Source organism: Volvox carteri (assembly GCF_000143455.1).
Source record: "Volvox carteri f. nagariensis unplaced genomic scaffold VOLCAscaffold_37, whole genome shotgun sequence".
In the NCBI taxonomy this organism is placed as follows: domain Eukaryota; kingdom Viridiplantae; phylum Chlorophyta; class Chlorophyceae; order Chlamydomonadales; family Volvocaceae; genus Volvox; species Volvox carteri.
In genome coordinates this window covers 1,280,554-1,306,809 of record NW_003307580.1, presented here as the reverse complement: position 1 = coordinate 1,306,809, position 26,256 = coordinate 1,280,554, and the positions used below count along the sequence as shown (strand labels likewise).

The following is a 26,256-nucleotide window of genomic DNA, read 5'->3' as shown; positions in this document are numbered from 1 at the left end:
AACAAATGTGCATGTCCTTTGTTATTATTTGCCATAATGTTCTAGCATTGGGTATACGTAGCATTGAATTGCCTTTTTTAACACACAGTGTACACGATTGCCATGCAGCAGGCCCGATATCATTCATTGTATGCAGATGCATGCATGCATGCATGTGCATTATGAAAGGGGCGTGAAGCATAACAAGGAATACCCAGCAGTACATGCATACTGGATCCAGCCTCGGCTGTGTGTGTGTGTGTGTGTGTGTCCGTTGCGGACTGGATGGCCTCCGCCGCTAATGTGCTTTGATGGGGAGATTGCGGCTTTTAAACTCCCAAGCCTGCGGTATATCGTACCACCAGCAAACGCCATGGGGTATATTTGCGCTGGCCCTCATCTCGTTATTAGCGCCTGCAGCATTGGCTTATTACCATCACTTCAGGAATCGGGGTTGCTTCTTATGAATCCCTCCTACTGCTTTGCTTGTTTCACCGTACCTGTTGCCTTATTAAATGCGGCTGCTTGTAAACTCAACATACCATTATATGCGTGTGACCGCGGCGCAACACACACGTGCACATGTACATTCACAGCTGCGCTGATCGGGAGCCACTGGCGAGCTCCTGCTCCTACTGGAAATACAGCGGCTACTGTACCCCCATGTACTTTGCCAGCGACCAGTCCGTAGTTGACTACTGGTGCCGCAAGACGTGTGGAACATGCGTCGGGTATGTCATGAAGTTTGGAATGTCTGCCTGTCATCACAACGCCCATCTAGCTATCTGTCATCAACCTGCGACTTGCTCTGCTGCTGTCAGCGTATCATAGCTAGCCGCTGAATGGGCCATATATGCTGGTGGGGCACCTTTGCGCATATTTACAGTTGATCTGTGTGCTGTATTGTGTGCAGCTACTACATTCCTCCCCTTTTTAAGGGATCCGCGTCATGGGCCCTGTACCTGCCATCTCCTACATCCTCGGGCAGTGGTGGGGGACCAATCCACATCACGTCATGTGCCGGCTCACATGCGCCTAGCCTTCTCTATTTTTCATGCACAGAGTCAATTAGGGTTCAGGTCACAGACGTGAATGAGGTCTCGATACCATTTGTTGTAGCTGGTCGCTAAAAAGGTTCTTATGGATGCTTGCGAAACTTGCGCGTTTATACACATACACACAAATCGTCTATATGCAGCTACCACACGGCGAGCTTATGTCGACCTCCCTGCATCTTCTGTCTGTCCATTCCGTGTTTAAGCCTTTCTCTATCCGGGTAGTTAAATAACGAGCTAGCGTTTACACCTTAATATCGTCTACATGTATTTAAAATGGACGAGCATCTATATAACATCTATTTTTCAGGCCGATCTGTTTACTATGGCACAATCTGTAGACCAGTCTATACCATAGGTCTATAAACCATTTATTTCTCGGCCCTATCTACTATGTCATGACCCTGTGTACGTACCACAGGACATTGTGCCCTAGTATGATAGACAGTGACGGCCTCTACCTAATCCACCAGGGCATGCTCTGCAGACAATAAGACTTTACAGACGTAAATAGCCGCACAAGTGTTTAGCCCGTAGCTGTCTGCTGCCTGTGCATGCAACTGCTGGCGGCTGTTGCCGGAGGCTGCCGTTGTTGCAGGGTTAACCATCCATGCGTTCTACGTATGCAAGAACTACGTATGCAAGTATGCCTGGGAACGCGCTTGCGTCTGCGCAATGTCCTTCATGTATGATCGGTTCATCACTCCCACCATACACTTGCATGTAGCTCGGATGATTACTAGCCCCTCACGTGCCATGCCATCCTGAACATGATTGCCGAGGGTGTGGTGCTGGTGGTGGCCGTCTTGGTGGATGTCCCTAACCTGGTTTTCCTTGCTTGGGCTCTCTTATGTTTGCTCCTCCTTGCGCGCCTTGCATCGTCCTACATATACACCCTGGGGCAGGGAGGCGCTCCCACCACCGCCGATGCCAGCACCATCACCACAGCTGCTGTAAGTGTTCGGGCAGACAGCATGTTTCCCGTGATCTAGGACAAACAAACTGTCCATGTCTTTGTCATTACTTGCCATAATGTTCTAGCAGTGGGTAGCATTGAATCACCTTTTTAACCACACAAGGTACACAAGCGCCATGTCATTTATAGATGTGTGGATGCATGCACACAGGATGCGTGAAGCACGACGAGATTGTATTAGCATTTGTGATAGTCCTCATCATGTTAGCGCATACAGGATGCATGGGCTTATTAAAGTAAGGTCTCCTTACAATCCCATGACACGTGTCTACGGCACAACACACACGTGCACATGTACATTCACAGCTGCGCTGATCAGGAGCCGCTGGCGAGCTACTGTGCCACCTGGAAATCCAACGGCTTCTGTACCCCCATGTACTTTGCCAACAACCAGTCCATAGCTGACTACTGGTGCCGCAAGACTTGTGGAATTTGCGTCGGGTATGTCATGAAGTTTTGGAATGTCTGTCTGTCTGTCGTCATAACGCCCAAAAAAATCTCTCATCTCTCAACTTCGCTCGAGCGACTCGTTCTGCTGCTGCTGGCGAGCCTGCATGTCCGTCCGCCGTTTCTGTACAAGTATGCCCTTTCTTCATACGATAGTTAATGACGGGAAACGACGCATTTAGATCACGTGTGCGATCAATTCTGCGCAATTTCCTTCATGTATGATCGGCTCACCACTCCCCACATGTACAGAATCGCGTGTATGCTTATTGTAGCCCTTAGCAAGCGGTGCCCTGCTGAACGTGATTGGGAATGGTGTGGTGCTCGTGATCATCATAATGGGTCGCAGATGCTTGTGTGAGATATACAGTAGCTGGTTGCTGAAAGGGCTTATGGAGATGCCCTGAATTCCTATTGATAAGCCCTCAGTTGGCTTGTGACGATATGTCTGCCCTACCTGTACAACCGCTGCAACATTTGCTACAGGCCTGTGTTGTTCCTTGCCTTGCCTTATTCTAAACATTCTGTCCCCTCGGGGCTGTTGCTGCCATGATGCATATCCAGCAACGATATGAATTGCAATGGCAACATACATCATCACCCGGGCCCTCACTGAATCACACTGGCTTGTGCGTCCACCTTTGTCAGGGAGGCGCTCCCACCACCGCCGGTGCCAGCACCGTCACCACCACTGTCGTAAGTGCTTGGTTAGAGCGCGTGGGCGGTTGGGTGCTGGCCTTGCTCTGCAACTTTCCATGCACCCACGCACCCGCACTCAGCGTGCTTTTCGAGCGCTAGGACGAGCAAGCTGAATCGACTTATTTTGGCTACTAGCAATGATATTATGTTAGTGAGTAGCGGCTAATGGCCTGGTGGGTGCATGCAGGGATAACCCGCTAATCAGTTGACCAAGCATGCTCGTATAAGTCCACCGGCATAGCCTTCAGCACCTCCTGCAATCATTATATTGCCGCTGCCTGACTCTCCTGACGGGTGGGTGTGCTCGAATGTCATCTGCCTACCTTGCTTCCGTCCGGCGCTTGTTATCTGTGGTGCGAAATGATAAACAAGACCATCCCCGTTCTTGATGATCCGTGGCTGCCGTCTGTCCCATGCATCTCAGATGCGTTGACCAGTTGTCGAACTGCGTGGACTGGAAAGCCGGCGGCTATTGTGATCCCAAATACTTCGCTGGAGACTTATCCGTCCGTGACTACTGGTGCCGCAAGTCGTGTGGAGTCTGCATCGCGTACGTATGTTTCTGGATATGCATCTACTGCATGCTCCACACCACCTCCATGCATGCACGCTAACTTACAATCTTGCTGCGACCTTTCCGGCTTGCTCCATCCTGCCTGTTGCCTGCTTGCTGCATGTTTCCGGACATGCACTTGTATGTGTGTGGTGGCTAGCCCTCTGTGCGAACACGAATTTTTGCATCCATACTTCCTGCTTGGCTTGTGTTGGAAAGTGACCGACACTCATGTACCAGAGAATGGTGACAGCAGTAATAGGACGGGGGGAGTCCGGCGCTTTGCTGGTCGTTACCGCTTGTGTATGCAATATACTGGCAACATGATAAGAGGAAGACATGCCTGCTGGGCCTCTCGTTTTCCAAGACATACCCGCTGAGGCTGAACCAATGCGCGGACCTGCTGCTGTTGCTGCTTGTTTGGCTGCTGCTGCTGCTGCTGCTGCTGCTGCTGCTGCTGCTGCAGGCCTCCTAATGCACCATTTCCACCGCCTGTTCCCGGAGATGCCCTAATCGGCGGTGAGCTAGCTAGCAACCGCTGTGCTGCGCAACTGATTGTATATGCTCATTACAAGTTACACTCACGCACAGTGGCTCTTATTCCCAACACGACGCAAATAGAAATCGCTGCCCAACATGATGCGCATGCGTGCACACGTGCATTTGTGTGGTGGGCGGTTGCATGTCCATCCATGCATCTATCGGTATTTATGTACCCATCAGCACATGCATTCTTGCAGCTACACTCAGAGCCGTGCAGCTGCTCAGATAGCCCGCCCCTGATCATCAACCAACAGACTCGTTTGGCATCCACTTACTCAAATATACACAGGCATATATACAGGCATGTACACATACGCGCACACATACAGAGATGGTTATTCCTGCACGCGACCATGTAACTGGTTTACACATAGTGCCAAGGGCGAGGGCGAGTTTTGGAGACGTCGTCACCATACATGCGAAGTTGGCTGTTCTGTAGTCAGGTGGTTGGGCATTGGCAATTGCAATCTAGATACAGGGCTCCGTGATAGGCCTAAACGTTCGGAAGAATTGGAAGGCCGGCTAAACAGCCTAGGATTTATCCTTTGCTAAGCAGTGTTTGCGACATGTAGGGGCTATACATCTGCTTTAGAGCTTAAGAATCAAAACATGAAGTTAAATTAAAGCTGCAGTCCGTGGATGAACCGCAGGACACTTAAGGTAACATTAGGACTTGTCCGAAAGGGATAAATTGCAACGGATTCCTGAAGAAATGTTTCTGTTCTTCAAGATGGCTACGCTAAGGGCGAGCCGACCTGCAGCCACCACCGACTACTCATGCGCCTGTCACCAGCTGAATGAATGGGAATGTTACATACGGTTTATCCCGGACCCGACCGGACCACCTGTGCTGCCCCCGCGAACCACATGGCGGTAATACATGTCTTACCTAAAACCCCACTGTTGTCGTCTGCTGTAATGTTGGCGTCGCCACTGCTGCCGCCGATGCAGGCTGTGCCGACCCTGCCGCCGCCCTGCTGCTGCACAACCAGTACCGTGCACGGCACGGGTCGCCGGCCCTGGGCTGGAACAACACCCTCGCACAGCAAGCAAAGGTATGTACGCTCGCACGCGTATGTGTGTAGTGTTTGTCTGCTGCTTGTGAATATCGACGCGCGGTGGGGGGAAAGCATCACATCAGTAGTGTAGCGTGGAGGCAGATGATTACATGCAATGGATGTGCTGGGGGCACTCCGTAATGAGCACTGTATCATTGCAGCTTGCTCCACATTGCATGCACATGCACATGCTGCAACTTTTGTTGTTCATAGCATGCATCATCTGTCATTTCTTCGTTCTTCACTTTACTGGCCACCTTCCGCGGTGCTGCCTGCTGTAACGTCGCCTTGCACGTGCACCCGGCCGATTGCAGGACTGGGCCTCTTACCTGGCGCTCAACAACAGCTGCCGTTTGGTCAGTGGAGGAGTCGGCGGTGAGATTCTGTTCACTATCTCGACCTTCAGCCAGACATCTCCCCTAAACTGCAGTATGGCAGTGAAAGCATGGTACGACAAGAATGTGCTGTACAAGTTTACAAGCACTCCGTACACGGACAACAGAGGTCAAACCTCAGAGATCGGGGCCTTCACTCAAGTCGTGTGGGCTTCGACGGCTCAAGTCGGCTGTGGTGCAGCGCGGGGCACGAACTGTTATGTGGTTAGTTGCCGGTACGCACCACCGGGAAACATTATTGGAGATAGCTACTATCTGGCGAACGTCTTTCCCCCCGTCACCAACCGCCGATCACTTGAAGTGGACTTCGCTTCTGTTGACGACGTACTGCCAACCAGCGGTGACAGCGATGGAGGGGTGGTCATTACGTCCGTCGCTTAATTAAAAAAACACGGAACGCAACCCCACGGTAATATATGCACATGCTTCAAATACAACCCTGCCACGCATTTTGTTCCCCCTCCACTATGTATGTATATGTGTACATGCATGTACCATGTCTCCTGGCCGTATTGGTTGCTGGACACGTTTGCAAAAGGTTCCAGGAATCCTGCGGATTTATCTTGCCACATGCACGGTGTATGTTGTATGTATGTCAACCGTTCCCAAGCCACCGCTACTCCATAGTGCACGTGCATGTGTACACGGCGACCCGAGCTAGCGAGCACATGTCGTAGGAGTCAACCGCATGAATCCATACTGGCCAATGGCGCTGGCTGGCCAATCAGAGTGCACATACCTAAGTGCCTCTCCTGTGTCAACGTTGCATGCAAGTGGGGAGTGCATCCCCTGGCCCCGCACCCATATGCGAGTTCTCCTAATGATGCATGTGTCCGCCGGGGCATGGTACAGTGTGGACTGCAGGCGCAGAAATGCCGCCCAAGTTTATTTCCCCCTTAACATGAAGCCCCCTCAACTCATACACACCAGGCTCGGGTCGGTGTACTCCCGTATTACTACTGCTGCCCTAATCAAGTTGTCCAGGGGCCATTTCTGCTTTGACTCGTGATGTATTGCAGCTTAGGTACGGCCGATGTGTCCGGCCTAGGAGTAGTCATGGTTGAGCACCATTTGGGAAAAAAGTGGATGTGCAACGAAGAGAAACACTCAAGATTTTATTATGCTTACTCACTACCACCATGCATTCACTGTGCAACTATCTATTCCATCCGGTGAATTGTTGAATAACACACGCTGTACATTATGTACGGCATATAAATGAATAAGCATCCTATCCTGTGATGGATGGTCCTTCGTTTGAGTGGCAGGCTTTGTGGCTTTCACAATCACAGCCCACCTTCAATCCTGCTTCGGAGCTTGTGCAAAGCATTGAATTTTAGCCGGCTTGATAAATATCTGCATTTGGTCGGATTGATATATCTAGCGAGCGGCCGCCATGCCATTGTTTGTCTGGCCTGTTGTGCAACAGTGGTATAATGTGATGCTGCTAAATAGGTGCTCGAGATGCTGAAACCTGTTAGTGTGTCCCCTGCAGGAATGTACCTAATGGCACTGCACTAATTAATGTATGCTGATAATGAAGTATGTGACAAGCAGGTCTATTTCGCAGGTGTGAACTGAAGCAGCCAACAAGTAGCCTGGCTGGTGCTATAAAACCCTGTTGGGTGCTAATTCGTGTAAAGTTAGTTATCCTTTGTTGAAGGAGTTGGATGGTTGTTTATGTTTCGAAGTGATTTGATATAGCTTAAAGTCTGGAGTTCCCTACACGGCCCCGGCATCAGGGGAGCCCCAATCCGTTTCCCATGTGTTTTCCATGATCTGGGTGTGCGCCGTTTTGCATGTCAGCCAGGGTGCAAGCCCCGTGCAGAGCGGAGTGGCCGAGTTTGCCGGGGCTATCTACTAAAAAGATGAGCACCATGTGCTTTAATCTAATGCCCGGTACATGATCCATTTTGTTGTGAAGCTGATTTACCTACTAAATTAGATATACATTGCTTGGTTCAATAAGCTCGAGACAGTCTTCTGGCTCAATATTAAGGAGCGCGTAGAGCTTTGCTGCATGAATGATCTCCCGCTGAATATCATACAACTGTAGTTGTGGGGTAACACGTGTTAATGGTCGATGCTTGTAATGCCTAATGCCGCCGGTTAGTGACCGACTTGGTTCTTGGTCCCCGTTGTAATATCGCTTCCTGATGCCTAAAATTGTCCGGGGCCCTTCAATCGCTTTCCTATCATGGGATCTAAAAGGTTATCTTTTGCGATTATTTTTTCCCTGCAAGTGTAACTGTTATCTCGCAGTATGCAGCACATTATGAAGTAATGTGCATAAAAGGTACTCTTATCTCCTGGCTGATGCTATAGATCTAGAGGGATATGGGTTTAGCGGAAACGTTGTACGAACGGTATGAAGGTTCCGCACAGAGTCACTATCGCGGTTTAACGGCTTGGTCGTGTTCACCGGGAGACTCGGTGGTGATTAAAAGGTTAGTGCAATCGCTGCACACATGCTATGAGGCGGGAGCTGGCAGTCGCTTAATGGGCTTCTGCGTGCGAATGGTCGAGTATGATGTCGAGATTGATAGAAATTATAACCTCTAAATACCGTTACCTAAGACATGTTATCTTCGCAGAAATCTTGCAAATGCTCGGTGAGGCGCTCGTCCACTGCATCTGTAAGCGCGTGATCAATCACAAAGTTTTTATCTGGTGAACACTAAATACGGCCCCGGCCACAACTCCCACCCTAGTTACTACTCACATCCGTAAGCTAGTCTACGTTGCTGTTGACCTTCATAACATTTGGTTGTTAGGCTGCGGGAAAAGATGCACAGATGATAACTGTTGCTGCATGAAGACATACACGTCCACCGGTGAACTGAACCGGAGTGATCAGCATGAATCTACAGCACAAGAGGTCGCCCCGGACTGCTGAGTACATGCATCAAGTAGCAAACTTGAAGCGCCACCATGAATGATAAAGAGCAACTGCCTTGACACGAGCGCTATTCTATATCACATTGCAAGCAAGCAGTACGTAAGTTTGCAGTTACATATCCGACTAAAGCTAGCCCGAAAGCTAGCATACCGGGATTTGTGCAGCCGGTGCAGCAGCTTGCTTGCTAACAGCAGCTTTCATGTACCATGGGAGCATCCCGAGCTAACTGTTAAGGACAAGAACGCTTCTATGTGTGTTACATGGTCGTGGGGTACGTTCCCCGTACCTGCCAACCGCCCAATACAAGCCGAAGGCTCAAGTGCTTCTGCGATTGACTACCAGAGCTGACGCCGTACCCCCCGAACGGTTTGAAACTACTTCCGTGATGCCTCGCCAACTCAACCGCCAACACCTGCAGCAGTCCTAGCCATTGCAGAATGATGCCAACCAAAAAGATCAGCAAATGAACAGCAAATGAACAGCAAGATTGGCAGCACGTGACTGCACGTGTCCACCTGAACCTACAGCAGGCACACACGCATTGTTCGTATGCTGGCCATCACCGTGCAAGTGTACGTGTGAATGGCAGGGCATGCTGCACCTGACGAATGGGATACAGGTACAGAGACAATGTGTTGGCCCTGTTGTACCTATCCTGACATGTCAAGAGAAGGCTGTCACCAACCTGAGTGTGATCTACACATTTTTATCCCACACCACTACAGCAGGCAGGTAGGAGGAATCGGGTAACAGAGTGAGGCTAGCTAGTCGAAACAATTTTATGCTGTACACTGTACACCCCTACTGCAATGCGCTGCCGGCAGAAATGGCAACTCGCCAACCACCCAGGGCCCCCTGAACATATGTTGATAGCGTTATGTGCGATCGGTGATTGCTAATTGATGAACCCTCCTTCGCCGTGCCTGCCTAGCTTCTTGCGTAAAGGATGCTCGCTCGGGCATGTCGATGTAGAAAGTTCAGCTTGTACCCGTTAGGCATTGCCAACCCGGTGATGCTCAGCCTCGTGACGATCAGCCGCGGCCTGTGCGCGCGCGGGGAAGCTACCCTTTCCGACGTCGTGGCCCTCGCGCGCCTGAGTCGACTGGATGCGGGCCGCATCCTCCTTTGTCATCTCGTGGTGGCGACCACCACTGCCGCCGCCACCAGCAGCTGCATTCTCCTGCATATGCTCAGCCTCGTGACGATCAGCCGCGGACTGTGCGCGCGCGGGGAAGCTGCCCTTTCCGACGTCGTGGCCCTCGCGCGCCTGAGTCGACTGGATGCGGGCCGCATCCTCCTTTGTCATCTCGTGGTGGCGACCACCACTGCCGCCGCTAGATCCACCGGTCGGCATTCTAGAGCTTATTTTATATGCGGTATGGGTAAAAGTAGCCGACAAACAGGCAATTCACTAGACAGTTTTGCGGTCGTGTGTCCTTTGAGAGCTACACCAGAAATTAGTTATGAATTGCGTCCTGGTACATGCAGCAAACTGTTCGCACAACAGGTACCGGCTAAGTATAAAGTAATCCAATGAATTGATTGAATTCAGGTTAGGCAGTGGTACATTTTTCGTCGGGCCCTACATGTCTCGGAAGCACGATGTCACTAACGGTAACAAGCTTCGAGAGCGTTTCGATTGAAGGGCGGCGCTTTGTCATTCCTTGGGCCGTCGTCTAGTCAACTCTACGAAAGAAAAACTGCAATGCAATGTGCATGCGATTTGGACGTAATTCATATTCATATAATATTACCTAATTTTGCGCATGAACAAGGCGCCTGTCTCCTGGCTGCCCTCCTTTGCCTTTCGTCGCAAGCAGGCAATGTCGGCGCTACGGGGCTAGTTCCTCCAAGCTTTGCTACTTATTTATTGTATTGTATAAATCATCAATCTAAAAGTGATCCTGAGCCTTCTCAACACGTCACTGTTTGACGAGCGCCGTGCGAATCACTGCAGCTCCAATGCTGTTTTTTAATTTGAACTGGCAGCCACAAGGTAAATTACCCTATCTTATAAGATGCTTTCGGTAGACTGTCCAAAGAAAGGAAGGAAGCTCTTGCGCGTTTGCGTCCCCAGCGGATCTGCCGCAAACAAAACAAAAGAAGAAGACCCGCAATTCGTTGCATAAGGACAACTATGAGTATGGCGCTGCGGCAAAGCAGGGTTACCCAGTCCCACCCCGCACCTCGCCCTGCGACCACAGCTTTTTCCTGGCTGCATACCTCTGATGCAGCAGGCTCCGGCTTGACGCTTCGGAACATATCCACATGAACACGTTACAGCATGAATGCATATTTCTGCGATGCGTTAGAAGGATCGCTGATGTATACCGCATCCCACATCGTAAAAGCCGATGCAGACGACTCCGCATTACTAGCCATCGGCCACAGACACGCACTTTGCACCACACTGCGCTGCCAAGTGATACCCCCCTCCTCGAGGTGACACATCTCCGTAGAATGTCAACAGAGCTCCTGGAATTGACGACGGTGCAGAACTGCTCCTGGTGTTAGTTTAGGGGCTGTCCTCTTTCCAACCTTTCCAAGCGCACAAAGCTGTGCTATACGTACGACAAATTCGACGTAGCGGTTTAGATGTCCCATTATCTGCTCGCCGTCAACTACCATCAACTGCAACACACCGCCATCAACTTCATTAACATGCATGGCCCAAGCAAACCCACCTAAGCCCCTATGCGCTTGTGAGGACTAGCTGGTATCGTAGAAACCGCTGAAAGGACGCATCGAGGGCCCACTTCCGGATACCCATTCAGCTTGCTGAGCTACCCGAACGATATACGAAGTGTTACTCCAAAACGCTCCAGCTGTACTGCAGGAAACCAAGCGCCGTAAACCAATGCATAACAGATGGCTGAATAACTGGCATACAGTATGGTGTCGTCCGTCCTTCAATTCTCTATTTGCAAGCATGCCTAACGCTTCACGAGCCCGTAGCGGGTTCCTAAGGTTCTAGGCCGCATTATGACGTCCTCGCTAAGCTCCGCAACAATAATCGTCCGTTAGTGAGTTAGTTAACCGTCCATGGCGGCCCCGGCTTTTATCGACGGCCCCGCATTTGTGCGGGACTTGCAGCTTTACCTTGTGACGACGGAGGCACCGTATGGAGGCACCGAGGCGGGATGCTATAGTTCACGGCAGGCAGGTGGCACACGGTCTAGTTGCGCGCGCCCTCAGACAGTGGGTACAACCGCGACAGAGGCGAAGAACAAAAAAAGAACAAAAAATGACACATAGTGATGCTGCGGCATCAAGGGAGGGCGCTAGGATGCGCCAGGATTTACAGTTTTCGCATCTGGACACAATTATCTTCACAGACATGCACACACACATACATATACACGCACATCCCATGGGACCGAATTGCGTTCTCCGACACACTGCGCCAGCACGCGTGGGGACTACCTGCATGGTGTGCCCAAGACACCAACTGGTGTGCACAAGCAAGCAAGCAAAAGCACTGCACAGCTCCGCATGTATGCCTTGGCACCTTTGGTAACGGCCTGCGTTGTTTCCTGCCGCTTAAGGCAGACAGGGTCCGTAATCGACCTCGTCCACAAACGGCCATCCATAAACGCCGGCACTCCTTCCACGTTTACATACTCACCTGGCATGCCAGCTACCACAACAAGTGATGCACCCAGCCACCAATATGCTCCGTAGCAATACGCCAAATAGCAGTGGTCTAATTATTCACAACGGACAGTTAACAGAAGACAACGCGATAAGCACGGCATCCATAACTGGAACTCCAACGCCGTACGGAAACGTCAAAACAAGACCGTGCTTTCCATCATTCTGTCATTTAACAGCCCTCGCGAAAACTGAGGCGTTTATTTAACAGCCCTCGCGAAAACTGAGGCGCTTGTGAAGGAGGGAAACCAGCCCCGGACTCTCAGATTCATGCCTTTCTTAACATACATGAGGGTACTTCTGCACATTGTCACAATTGTCACGTAACTCGCATAAGTACCTCGGGCCTCTTAGCTAAAGGAACCATGACAATCGCGACGGTAATGGTTCTTCCCTTTCTTCCAAAAACTGCGTTCCGTGTCCCGCATGCGAGCACCAGTGGACGGCCTGCAGGTGTGCTGGGACTACAAGCTGACTAGCAGGCCCTTGTCTGGATCAACAGCAGGACTGCGAGGAGAACTGCAAGGGGACACCACCATCATTCATTCGTCAACAACCCCCCAATATGACTGGGGCTGCATCCGCGTGTGGTATTGTGGCTGGCATCACCAGCACTATGGCTGCGCCTAATCGCGCTTCTCTGCGTCTCTTGCCAACGAAGAAGCCTCATTCCTCATCACGCTGCAGAACTTCTAATCGCCCCTTCAGGTGTTGTAAGCCTATTAGCACGACATAACGGATGGGCACCACGGTCATTGCGCCGAACGCGCTACGTTAGGATCATTCCACTAAGTTAGCAACGGATGCTGGCAATATAAAATGCGATAGCACAGGCGATGATAGGGCAGCACGGTAACTGATGGCATTGGTGGTGGCGTTGGTGGTGAGCGGCCTGCTGGCTGGAAACGCAGTCGCCGCAATGTAGCCCCACCTGTCACAGACCACAACCTGCGAAGGCACAGATGGCAGTATGGCAGGTACGGCAGGTACTTCAGGAACGTCATGGTAGCATCAGATGGTAATCAGTGGTGCCAACACGCTAACATGTAAAAGATAAGAGGGGCAACCCAACCCAAAATCACAAGAAATCCCCGGCGGTTAATGAAGCATGCTGCTGAAGGTGACAGCAACTTAGCAACCACTGTCACAATATCGCCATGAGCTCACCTCTCGGGTTACATAATCCATGCGGCGCAGATGTCCAGAGGCGGGGAGGGACAGATGAAGCCGTGATTGGTGACAGCCTCAGATTACGAGCCCCCGGCATCACATGAAGGCCAGCTGGATCGACGACCCGCAAACTAACCCCATTCGGGGGAGCTTAAATTGGGTCCAAAAAGCTGCCGCATCAAGGCCGACGTTACCAAGGAGTCAGCTAACCACTATGTCAACTTCCCGTGCTAGGATAGGAAAACTCATACCGAGTTCTGTGCAGGAAAGCTATCTTGCTTAGATCCCCACACCAACATAGTCCCAACCAACAGGGTACGCCCAGCCAAATCCCGCCTGCTGCCTGACTCGCGTTGCCGGCTGGGATACCCACCCCTGCTGCAAGCTACGGCGTTGTCCAAGAGGTTCACGAAGCAGCAGCAGCAGCAGCAGCACAACTTGATATCGCAAAGGCAGAAGACATAAAACAACCGCTAAGCCGCGACACATGCTGACGTACATGTCCCCTGCAGAAAACGACCACTTCACAGTACGGGGCTCAGCCGCCACCACCGCCACCGTTGTTGTGCAGCTGCCGGGAACGCGGGTGAGCGTTATTGGCCATTCGCTGCCATATCAAGTGCAGCGGCGGTGCACGGCCCCGGGCCCTGCCTCTTCATAGTCCGCCTTGACGATAAAGTGGTTCTGGATCTGGGCCACTTTTGCAAGCACAGCGCCGCCTACCCAGGCAGCATCGCGCGGGACGCTGGGCGAAGGCATGTACTCCGGCGCCGGGCAAAGAACGGCATTGGCGGACATGGGCACAAGAGCGCGGACCTCAGAGATAAAGCGTGCAGAGATGCCCGGGATAACGCTGCCACCGCCGACCAGAATAATGTTCTCGTACATGAGCTTGCGAAGCAGCGGTTCTAGTAGGCAGGCGGCACTGTCGACTGCGGCCTCCGCGATGTTTGGTCCCAAGACGCCGAGCAGTGCTGTGGGCTGGAACAGGGCCTCAGCCAGACGGAGGCCCTCACTGTGGACAGTGAAGGCCTGACCGTCCGGCAGGGTGAAGGTCTCAGGAGAGGGTGAGGTGATGGCGCTATTGAAGGCGGCTTCGCTATCTGCGCAGCGAATACATAGCTCTTTGAGCGCCTCGGCGGACTCCTCGCTTAGTTGCTGCACCGCTGCGCCGCTGCTGGCACCAGCGGCGGTATCAACCGCCATGGCGTCGCCGCTGGGCTGTGGTTCTTGTTCTTTCCGCTGCGCGTCATTCGTGAGCTGCTGCAGGTATCGTGTAAGGTTTGCACCGCCGTACTCCAGCCGGCGCACGGTGGATGGGTTGACCAGGCCTTCAGTGACCGTCGCAACGTCGACTTTGTCGTGGCCAATGTCAACCACAAGACCGTTGGTGCGGCCAAAGGCGAACAGGGAAAGCACAGCCTGGTCCTGGCAGAACAGCCCCGTGACATTAAACACCTCGAACATCAGCTGTGTCATGGTCTCGCGATCTGGTCGGCCAGTCAAAAGGGGCTCGCATAACATAATACTACCCTCGTTACCAAGCTCCCAGCCCAGTAGCTCGTACAGAGTGTAATGAGCTAGCGATTCAAACTCGTCCCAATTTGTGATCTTGCCGGCGCGTATAGGGTGGTGCAACTCTGATGCACTGCTGGGCTCTGCAGTTTTGCCAGCTGTACCATCCTGATCAACATATACAGCGCTTGGCGTCATAATGCGAGGCTCCTCATCAGTTGGAAAGTTGTAAGCCCAGCCAGCTTTTAGCCAGCGGCTTCCATAATCGAGCACTGCCACACTCTCAGTCATGATAACAGAAGCCTCAATCCGTAAATTATGTGTACTGGAGAAGCTGCCTTAATAGTGTAACGCACTGTCTCAATGCACTATGCATAAAACGTTCTGCTCAGATGTGCGCAACGTCCTTGTAAAGCTACTAGATGATAATTAGGGTAACTAGTAAGGAATCGATTTCCTGCACATCCTTTCCAAACAGTTTGCTGTTAGAGCGAACGTGTACGGCTTGGTTCCATAATTAGATCCATTACCCTAAAAGATTAAGACGCAGATTGCCCTTGCCTGTGCGCAGGAGGTGGCGTGACACTTGAATATCGATGGATGGATAGATGGATGGATGGATGGATGGATGCTCCAAGCTTCAGCGAGCTCGTACGGCTCAAACGAACCCGGAGCCTCATGAACTGCTTTGACAGCGACGACGATAAAAAAATAAAGAAAACGTAAACAGAACAGCTTTATGCAAAAACAAACGTTTATGAGGACAAAGAACGTCAACTTGACTCTAGCAGAGATGTCAAAGTTTACTGAATAGGTGTACGGTTTGTCGTCTAGGGAGTGAGCGCTGCAAGCTTGCGACAGAACATCTTGCGCCAATAATAATATATTTCCAATGCATGGGTGCTCCTCGTTACCAAAGTTGGCTGTCTCTGCGATGCCGTTCGACCATGCAAAGCTCATGCTTCGTTCCCCGCCGTTCGCTGATAGCCGGAAGCAACGATCTTTATCAAGTCCCCTCAAACATAAGACGGGAGGAAAAGGCGTTGCAGCCCCCTTCCGCAGGTTTTCCTCCCAGCAACGGTAACCAACCCTCATCATGTACCCAGAAGCGCAGCACTAATGTCAGCGAGCCAATGTAAGCCATGAAGTCTAACGTGCGGAAATAACTCGCAAAACATCGGGAAGAGTGCTGGCGGCCATGGCTCCATTTGCAACGGGAACAGACCCAGGAAACGTCAACGAAACCACACGCATCCACAGACAGCTAAACCAATGCGTTCACGCTCGCCCATTAAGCGCCGTGCGGCACTCTGCTTTGCCAGCAAATCGCCGCACTGCCAAATCGCCGCACTGCCGCTGCCGCCCAGCTCCTGCTAGCCCACACACAGTCCCACCGCTACCCGGCGCTATTGACGGCCGCCGCCTCGTTGTTGTCTCCCCCAGCGCCTCCCCGCTCCCCGCTCTACCTCGTCCGCGACCTTTGTCCATGTCACCATCCGTCAACGTCCATCAGCAAGTTGCTGTGCGGGTGAAGTAAACACGGCATGGGACTAAGGCAATTTCGGTCTGGACAACACACCGGTCAAATGTGCTCTGGGGACCTCTGCGAAATCTTTTCCTCCGTTCCTCGCAAGGATTATGACTTCCTTGCTTCTAAGCTTTCCTTGGTGTAATTGACCTGCAGCTTAATTAGGACTTCGGTTTGCTTGAACTTGGCTATGCGGCACCAACACCAAGCAAAGTTCGCGTTACAACGTCTTTAGACCTAGCAAGAACCTTGCCTGGTTTACAAACAGATATTAAAATTCTTCGGTTTGCCTGAACTTGGCTATGCGTGATGCGTTGCAGTTCGCGGTTAGACGTACATGGCTAGGAACTGCTCAGCCAAGCTAGGAGCCGCTGACCTTGGCTAAGCGGCCAACTGTCTGGGGTGTCTGACCCGAGAGACGCATATAAACGCACGCAGATATTGTTGTGCTTCATTTCGCCGCGGCACTGCTTTCTCAACCCTTCCCAGCGGCCGACCTCATGGCCGCTCAACCGTCTATGCGACTTCGCCAGGATCAATTTATCTTCCTTTAAATTCCCCGGGCCCAGGGAAATTAAATGATGGGTGTGATCACGGGTGGTGGCACGGGTGCGCTTTTCATCCCAATCGGATTCTTACTAATAACGACGTTTTTTCCATCTTAGGGGCCCTCGGATACAACAGCCCAAACCTTGACACATGATGAAGTCTCTCTCTCTCTCTTTTTCCCGAAACTCTGGACATAAAAAGGCAGGGTCTTATAGTTGCGGGGTTCCTGTCTGGCACAAGCAACCTCGTACTATAGCGCTCGTCCCACCCACAAAAGCCCGAACCGGTTGTTTCTCACTTGGGAGCTTATTTAGTCGGTTCGTGTTCGTGTACCCTTCCCCTCTCTACGGCAGCAGTAGCCCCAGCAGCAGCTGAGGCTAGCCAGCACGTCGGCATGTCGTTTGCCGTTGCCACGTCGCAGCCCGCGGTGGCCGATGCTGCAGCACCGCCGGCGCTTGTGGTGGGCATAGACTTCGGCACCTACGCCTCCGGTTTCGCGTACCGCAAGAGCACCAGCTCGGATGCCACCACCGCCCTCGGGAGCCCAGCGGCAGGAGGGGGAGGAGGAGGAGGGGGGAGCTCAGCTGCGTCACTCCGCGTCTCCACACACGACCGTTGGCCCGACCAACCCACACCCGACTCCAAGACCCGTACGGCACTGCTGTACCAGGGCAATCGGGTGGTGAGTGAGTCACTACAACTGGGAGCGCTCGACCCCGCCACTGGCCCTCACGCACATGCCTAGTTTGGGTGCCCATGACTTGCAGCATTGCTAGTTGTTATCTGTTAGTTGATTGACCGGAACTAGCTGAACTCTACAACTCCTGGGCCTGCTGGGCAGGTCGCCTGGGGCTGGACGGCGTGGAAGCGCTGGTCAGAGATGTCGTCGTCCGAGCGCAGTGCCCAGTCGTACAGCTACATGGAGAATTTCAAGCTGCTGTTGGAGGATGGCGCTGATGCGGATGTGGACACGGTGTGCCCCCTGCCGGCCGGGGTGACACGGGTGCAGGCGGTGGCGGACTACCTGGGGGAGATGAGGAAGTGAGTGAGCAATGGTTTGATAGAAATAGGAAGGGCCCTTCCAAGCAATCTTGCACTTGAGGGGGGCAGTGCCTACGGCCGGGCTGTATGCCTGATGCTGTATGCCTTCAGTGCACGAGGCACGTAGCTGATAGTTGCTATTATATTATTAGGTTGCCCTCCTAACTGGAGAGCTAGCTCACAGATTTCCGCCTGCTGGGCGAGAAGGTCGGCTGTGTCCGTTGCCCTTCCCGGCCCTGCCCCGGTCTCCGTACCCAGGTACATCCGCGACCAGCTGCGCCGCAGCGCGGGCATCACCAGCAGCCTGACGTCCTCGGAGGTTGCGTGGTGCCTGACTGTGCCCGCGATCTGGAGTGACGCGGCCAAGGCACGGATGAGAGATGCGGCGCACAGGGCGGGTGAGTTTTCCGCATGCAGGCAGGCTAGGACGGGTAGGACAGGGCGAGAGCGCGATCAAGTGCTTGGCGGATCATTCGATTAGCTGCATTCCATCTGTGTGTAATCGTTTCGGTAGCTAGCGAGCCAAGAAAGGTGGTAGGTCATCACCGTCCCGTGAAGAAGAAGCTTGGCATCAGAATCCACATGCATGTCGTACTTTCTGTACGGCTGTCCTCGCCGTACATACACAGGCATGACGGTGCGTATGGACTCCCGCTCTCTGTCACTGACGTTGGAGCCCGAGGCGGCTGCGCTGTCCGCGGTCACGATGGGCGAGGCGGCAACACCCGGGACCGGCGGCGGGCTGAACTCCGTCGACATCAGCGGTCTCCTTGTCGCCGCCTCCGTTTCCCGGTCCAGCGGGCTGCGTGACGGCGACGTGCTGCTGGTGCTGGACTGCGGCGGCGGTACGGCGGACGTCACCCTGCACCGAGTTCGTGGCTCGGGAGTGGCGATGAGGCTGGAGGAGGCGGCAGTGGGGCGAGGTGGATAAATGTGGGGTGTCAGGGAAAACCATTTCCTGGGGTTGCCGCCAGGGGTGGGGGCTATCACGTCCGAGCTGCTTTGTCCCCAGGGCTTCATCAACAGACCTGTCGTACGCGCACCGTACGTACGGATTGAGAACCCAAAGAAGAGAGTTCCCTACCCCAGGTGCTCGAGCACGCATGGTGAACTTCTAGGACAGCTTCGGTGGGCAAGGGGCGAGAGGGGCGAACCCAAGCTTCCATGCGCATATGTAGCAAAAGAGAATGAACGGTATAACGCGATTAGGAAGCGTGTCACAAGCATGCCATTGACGAAACGGTCCAATGTGCGCTCCGAAAACACTGTCTTCCCATTGCTGGTGGTGTCTGTTCCTCGTTTCCCACAGGTGCTCTGGCGGGCGGCGCCCACGTGGACTCCGCCGCGTGGTCGTACATCCGCGACCTGCTCGGTGTACGGCAATTTGACGAGTGGAAGGAGGCGCATCCGGACGAGGTTGCCAAGCTGAAGAGCAAGTAAGTCGTGTCGCTCCACATTTCATTTCATGAGGCAGGGAAGATACAAGCATGTGCCGGTGCCTTGCCGGAGATCCGTTCGTTTTGAAACCCGTTGTTTTGCAGCTTCATCAGCTGCGCTGTGATTGCATGTTTCCTTACGAGCAACTGTTGTTCTCTGTTAGCAGCCTGTGGCCTGAGGGCTTACTAGGAACATGGAAAGCGACTTCCCCTGCTAGGTGACGTGCTAGCTACCTGGCGATGGGTCTGGCCTGCAGATGGGAGCTCTCCAAGCGTGCCTTCCTGTGCAACAGCCGGCAGCCGGGAGCTGCATCGTTGCCGTACTCCGCAACCGCTGCCGTACAACAGGCTGACGGTAGCAGCAGCTCCTTCCCCAGCGGCCTGGTCCGGGTGGCGGGAGTGCAGCGCAACGACATTCGGCTGGCGCTACCGCCCGGCTTGGTCAGCGCCGTCGGCCATGCTAAGCTACGGGTGAGCGGTCCGGGGCCCCGAGGGCACCACCAAGCGATGGAGGCAGACTGAGCAGATTGAGGCCGCACAGCAGAGCGGAATGTTGGAAACCCAGCTTCGCCAAGTCGCTGTGTATCGTACCTTGACGTGATGACGTGTACATACATACGGTGTCTCACTCAGTAATAGAGGTGTATGATCTGATTAATAGTTTTCACCGTTCTCATGGCTGGACGGATTCATGGCCTGCGTTGCGTGTATGCGATGTGCACCACAGTAGCCGTGCACGTGCCCTGGATTGGTACGACACGCTTGACACCCCTCACGCCATATGCATGTATGTATGTCTGCCCACAACACACACGTTTTGTTCGCCTTCTCGCTCCCCACTCTGGGTTCCCTTGGTCGCGATCATCACCCCTCAGGCCCTGCAGCAGCAGGCAGGTGACAGTAGGCGCGGCTGGGTGGGAGCCGACCAGGCCCTGGTGCTGCCGGCTGAGGTGGTGGCGAGGCAATTCTTCGACCCGGTGGTGGATAAGATCACGAGGCTGATGGGTGATGTGATGGACGAGGGCAGGCGCAGGGGCAGCCCCTGCAGCAAGGTACGGGCGATTTAGGACAATCAACGGCTGGGCTCTGCGCGCTCCCTTCCTCCATTAGGTCAGCTGATAGTAACCAGACTTCCTCCCCATGCATAGGGCCGTGGGGTACGTCGATTAGGTACGTCGGTTAGGTTGCCGTACGCCGGGTCGTGTGGCCAATCCATGGTAGTCTGTTGTCATAAAACACCGGCCGTCGTTTCATTAGACGCTTTTAATTATAAGCTCCAAGATATTGACGACTGTGCCTGCCGTGTATACAGGTGCTGCTGGCGGGCGGGTTCGCTCGGTCGCCCCACCTTCAGAGTCGGGTGCGCGAGGCGCTGTCGGCGACCACACCGCTGCTCATCCCCTCGGACCCGGGGGCTGCGGTGGTGACGGGTGAGGAGAGGGGAGCCTTGCTACAGGGAGAGAAAGAGGGATGGAGGGATGGAAGGAGGGGGAAAATAGGGCTCTGGTGCGGACGAGAGCTTAGCTGCTGGGCAAGTGCTTGGCACCGGATGAGCTGCTCAGGTACCAGGCACCCAGGACCGTCCCGCAGCCTCTTGTCGCTTGAGCCTTGGAGTGGCATTTGCAGTGCAGACTCATGCACGGCTTTCACGGGTATTACTAATTTCAGGTTCAGGTAAGGCAATAGGGTTCTGCTGGGACAGGCCCATGCGTCTTCACACGCACCTTCGCTCGCCTCACATCATCACAGGCGCTGTGGTCTTCGGGGTCCGTCCCTACATGATCTCCAGTCGCCGTGCCCGCGTCGGCTACGGTGTTTGCTGCTCGCGACGCTGGTCGGATGCGGACGCAGTTCACGCGGCTCGCTTTGGATACCCAGAGAAGTTTTGGCACACGGAGGACCAAACCTACTACGCCCGTGGGTGGTGCATTACCTAGCTGTACTAGAGCTTCATTGCCTTTGCCGTTGTACCTGTCGGCACAAGCCGGCCGGCCGCAGTGATGGGACGGTGTTTTGAGGGTTGCCTGTGTAAGGAATGAAAAGTGATTGCAGATGAGATAGAATGAGGGTTGCCGTGCAGTTGTACGGCTTAATGTTGTCGTACCTTGGCAAATATTGTCCAGGGGACGTTTATTCGAGCTTCGTGGAGCCTGGTCAGCTGGTGGGTGTGAACGAGGTGGTCAGGCACGAGTTCTTCCCACTCTACAGGCAAGCAAGCGTGGTTCCAACCCTTTCTCGGTCTTCTCGCTTGTAGTTTTGGTTTCCTTGCAGTATTTATAGTCGATTTCCGTTGTCAGTCAGTACTGCCTCTTTACTTGTCAGTCAGTATTGCCCCGAACACCTTTGCTCACGAGCTCACATTTCACGCAGCACCAGCACGGAGGCCGTCTTTGAGCTGTACTCCACCACTGCCAACAATACGCACTACACTCGGGACCCCGCTGCGCACCAGCACGCAAAGATCCGGCTGGAGCTGCCCCGCGTCGGGTTTTTCGTGCGGAGAGACCGGCCCTTGGAGGTAGGCGTTTGGCGCGGCTAGCGGAAATCTGGCAGGTGGGAAACTGGGCAGGATCGAAGGCCTCCTTGGCTGCTTGATGGAAACTGATGTGGAGAGGATCGGCGGTGTGTGCGCTGTTTCCTCGGTCCAACATCTGAACCGGCAGGGCACGCACGCGCAGTCCGTTTCATCTTATAAGGTTTGGCTTAACGCTGCCTGTCTTAACGCTTTCTTAAAGCCTGCATACCTACCTGCCTGCCTGCCTGCCTGCCTGCCTGCCTGCCTGCCTACCTGCCTGCCTGCCTGCCTGCCTGCATACCTACCTGCCTACCTGCCTGCCTACCTACCTGCCTACCTACCTACCTGCCTACCTACCTGCCTACCTACCTGCCTACCTACCTGCCTACCTACCTGCCTGCCTGCCTGCCTGCCTACCTACCTGCCTGCCTACCTACCTACCTACCTACCTGCCTACCTGCCTGCCTACCTACCTGCCTACCTACCTACCTGCCTACCTACCTACCTACCTACCTGCCTGCCTGCCTGCCTGCCTACCTACCTACCTACCTACCTACCTGCCTGCCTACCTACCTGCCTGCCTGCCCGCCTGCCTACCTACCTGCCTACCTACCTGCCTGCCTGCATGCCTGCATGCCTGCCTACCTGCTATGCGGTACATTTATGCTGACACAACGCTACTACATGCATGGGCGTGTTGGGTGTCAGTTCGTGCATGCAGCCGAAGTCTTTCTGGAGCCGGCGAATCATTTCACTGGAGGCGAACTACGCGTGTGTGTCGGTATGTACTGTTATGTCGTCTTTCCCCGCCTCCCGTCGTGTTACTCGGCAGGTGGAGATGCGTTTCGGCGCCACGGAGCTCTCCATGGCGGCCACCGACGTGAAGACCAAGAACGCAGTCGCCACCACCATTTGCTTCGATTCAGCGCCTGCCTGATGCTTCAGTAAATCCACTTTATTATGCACCCCTCCTGGAGGAGGGTAGCAGTTGGCGGTTGGAGAGCCATGCGCCCAGCTGTGAAATTGGCGCTTCTGCCTGTCGGGAAAACCCCGTTTGTAACGGTATCGTATTGTGGCATTGCGGTTGGTGGTTAGTTCGTTAGTTTATATCTCCCTACCTGAGGAGCGAGGCGTGAGCGCTGCTGCTGCTTAGACGAATGCACGAGACATATGCATCTAATCGGAATGCTCAGAGCTTTCAGACTTACCCTTGCATCGTTCTTTACGCAGATTTCCCACAAACTATGGTCTTAGCCATGAGCGGCCAGGTAAACGATTTGGCTGTGGTAGTTGGACAGTTACATTCTGTGTGACGTAGACGCGTTGTATGACGCAACGGAGCGATATGTAACGGCAAAAGCCCTCGTAGGGTGTGCGCGGTACAGTGCTCGACTTCTTATACCGAGCATGCGCATGCGGCATGATGAGGAAGGCAAAGTAGTAATACAATACCAGTGAATAATGGAAGGATACGCACTTTCCATACGGCAAGTCCGGCAAGCGCAATACGACGAGCACACCCCATGCAGGATGTGAAAGTTAAGAAGCGGCGGCAGGCAGATGCCTCCGGTGGCGCCATGTATTATGCACAATAGGCTTGCTGGCCGGTTTGCAAGTCAAGAACCCGAGTGACAAACTTTATTAAGTGGGAGTGGGTAGGCGCTTAATGGCTCTCTGAAAAACCTGTAGTCAGCGTTTATCTGGAAGCTATCCTTGCTGAGATCTGAGATGCCTCGTTTTCAAAAATGTGCACCGTTGTATTCCCAAAGAACGGGCACCATTCGTACTCGCCTGTCCATCTTAGCACATCATGCTGGGGCTAGTGTCATGTGCATCTTGGCGCATTACAGCCATGGGCACGGCGCCGTTATTGCCCCTCAGCGTATATACAATTAGGCAGGCGGCTGGCAGAGGTTAAGGCCTGACTTCTGCTCCCAGTCGACCCAGTCGACCCGGGTTCAAATCCGCCTGCCGGCTCCTCGGGTGTTTGAGGAGTGATGAAATGGGAGGTGGCCCCCCATCATATGGACGGTGTAGGACGTGATAATATCAACTTGCGAGCTGACCAGGAACTAAGTTGAGGCGCCGTTGATCCGCTAGATTTGGTTGGATGCTGGTGGTGAGTTGCCGAACCCAACGAATACATTCTGAAGTCGGATGGGGTGACGGATTAGGGTGCCCCTCTAGCAGGGGAGAGCAGGGACTGTCCCGGGAAAGGGGGCCGCTGGCGAAGTTAACCACCCTGTAACAACAAACATACAATTGGCAGGCCGCTGGCAGAAGTCGAGGCCTGACTTCTGCTCCCGGAATGTCCGGGTGTTTGAGAAGTACTGAAATGGGAGGTGGCCCCCCATCTTATGGAGGGTGTAGGACGTGGTAATATCAACTTGTGAGCTGACCAGGAACTAAGTTGAGGCGCCGTTGATCCGCTAGATTTGGGTGGATGCCGGTGGTGAGTTGTTGAATCCAACGAATACATTCTGAAGTCGGATGGGGTGAACGGATTAGGGTGCCCCTCTTAGCAGGGGAGAGCAGGGAACTGCCTCGGGGAAGGGGGGAAGCTTAACCATCCTGTAACGACATACAATTGAATTACATGCAGACGTCCGACTTAATTAAGTCATGAGGCGCAGCCCAGATGCGCTAGGAGGACGGCATACGAGGCGGAAAATTCAGTACACAGCGCTTTCAAAGCTGTAAAGCTTGGACCGCGCGAGCTAACCCTGCAATGGCTGGTCATGACCTAACAACCTACAACCTACAACCGAAAGACGTGACTTCAACTTACATTTTTATTAACTGTGACGTTTCACCTGTCAGCCACTGAAAACCCCTCTTCGTAATACCATGCATCTGTGAAATGTTAAGAAGTCAAGACGACCATTACTCAAGAGGCAAACGTGGCGTAGTATGGGATCGGCAGGGAGCTGTATACTTCTAAAGGAACCTTCTTTTGTAACTAAAGTCTCCTGCCGGGAGGTACTTCAGGGCAGCATCAGCTCTTCGTATCGGTTCCTGCTTCTATGTCCTGCCTCCCTCCCTCACTAGCCCTGTCTAAGCGGTGAGAGACAAGTTCAGTTTACTACGTCATGTCAGCTTTCCAGGTCACGCTCGTCGCGACGGCGTTGTTGGTCCGTTTATCAGTCGCCACGAGCGACAGCTCCGTGGCACCGAACCGCATCTCCGCCTGCGGAGGGAAATCAAGCATTCACGGGCATTTACGTTGGCGCGGCTCGGAACATGTTTGTCCAGTACACCGTTAGTGACGCTGATCCCAACTTCCAACAGGGGGAGGACAGCAGGGAAGACAAAATGCCAGTTGCTGCTTTTAACTGTTGATATAAAGCTGACACCACAACAAAAGTTATTATAATATAATTTCAATAAACAATTAAGTGTTGCAAAAGATTCATCCCTGCGTGCTCCAGAACGAATTAAAGCTAATGTTATAAAGCTATCTTAAACGTACAGTCCCATGCCCGTGTGGAGTACACCGTGGCTGCATCCTCACCAACCGATTTACATTTGCATCGAAACCTGCTTATAAAGTCAGAAGCGCCAGCAGGACGCATCACATCATGTGAGCTAGCAGCATAGACCTGGGTACGGATGTACGGACCTCAATGCTGTAGTCACTGGCGTTCACCACGTTTCGGGACCATCCATATGGGAGCTCCAGCTGCACCTCGGCCAACTCCTCCATCTCTTGCTCTGCGGTGTAGCGTGCCGAATTGTTGGTGGTGCTGTATAGCTTGAACGTACCCGCGTCTTCTTTCCTGAAACAAATTATGTGGGCATCAGGGAAGATCATTTTAATCCTTGGGTGGGCAACGATCTAGGCATGCACGGGAACATCCACCCATATGACTCCTAGGCCTGACTGATATCAGTCAGTAACATCGATGTTACAGCAGTGTATTCGCTTGATCGAGTTACCCGTGCTGCACACACGCAAACACTACTGTTAAGGCTAGGAAAGCCCCCAGACCGTCCACCTGATAGCATTGCCTGCCGACTGTTGCACCAATGGGTTGCACTTCCTTAAGGGCATGCATGACACGCATGGGCCAGTACCTGAATGCATGAGGTACCTCACCTCCCTCGCCTGGGGGGATATATACACCCACTACCCCCCACTTCAGAATGGATACATGCACTATCCGTGCTGATGCAGGCGATGTGCCCTATTAACACTATCAAGCTGTTGTTGGTAAAATGGCAAGACTCCCATTAATCCTACTTAGGGA

At 53.3% G+C, this 26,256-nt stretch overlaps 4 protein-coding genes across 4 annotated transcripts; 2 read left to right on the top strand and 2 right to left on the bottom strand.

Annotated features, from left to right (window-relative positions):
- Window positions 1–3,100: 3,100 nt before the first annotated feature.
- VOLCADRAFT_106085 (uncharacterized protein) lies at window positions 3,101–6,086 on the top strand (the record flags this gene model as incomplete). The annotated part of the gene is made up of 5 exons (XM_002953685.1): window positions 3,101–3,153; window positions 3,581–3,706; window positions 4,176–4,228; window positions 5,204–5,307; window positions 5,625–6,086. The coding sequence occupies exon 5, from the start codon at window positions 5,742–5,744 to the stop codon at window positions 6,084–6,086; it is 345 nt and encodes a 114-aa protein (XP_002953731.1). The 5' UTR covers window positions 3,101–3,153; window positions 3,581–3,706; window positions 4,176–4,228; window positions 5,204–5,307; window positions 5,625–5,741.
- A 1,555-nt stretch (window positions 6,087–7,641) lies between these two features.
- VOLCADRAFT_94506 (uncharacterized protein) lies at window positions 7,642–9,910 on the bottom strand (the record flags this gene model as incomplete). The annotated part of the gene is made up of 4 exons (XM_002953609.1): window positions 7,642–7,755; window positions 8,891–9,027; window positions 9,290–9,323; window positions 9,611–9,910. 4 exons carry the CDS (start codon window positions 9,908–9,910, stop codon window positions 7,642–7,644), a joined length of 585 nt encoding a protein of 194 aa, XP_002953655.1.
- Window positions 9,911–14,040: 4,130 nt separating this feature from the next.
- On the bottom strand, window positions 14,041–15,231 carry Arp7 (actin-related protein Arp7; the record flags this gene model as incomplete). The annotated part of the gene is made up of 2 exons (XM_002953608.1): window positions 14,041–14,583; window positions 14,752–15,231. 2 exons carry the CDS (start codon window positions 15,229–15,231, stop codon window positions 14,041–14,043), a joined length of 1,023 nt encoding a protein of 340 aa, XP_002953654.1.
- A 1,818-nt stretch (window positions 15,232–17,049) lies between these two features.
- On the top strand, window positions 17,050–22,946 carry VOLCADRAFT_94504 (uncharacterized protein; the record flags this gene model as incomplete). The annotated part of the gene is made up of 12 exons (XM_002953684.1): window positions 17,050–17,077; window positions 17,371–17,699; window positions 17,859–18,058; window positions 18,317–18,456; window positions 18,688–18,981; window positions 19,368–19,494; window positions 19,752–19,965; window positions 20,370–20,546; window positions 20,807–20,924; window positions 21,244–21,411; window positions 21,849–22,012; window positions 22,842–22,946. 12 exons carry the CDS (start codon window positions 17,050–17,052, stop codon window positions 22,944–22,946), a joined length of 2,064 nt encoding a protein of 687 aa, XP_002953730.1.
- Between the last annotated feature and the right edge of the window lie 3,310 nt (window positions 22,947–26,256).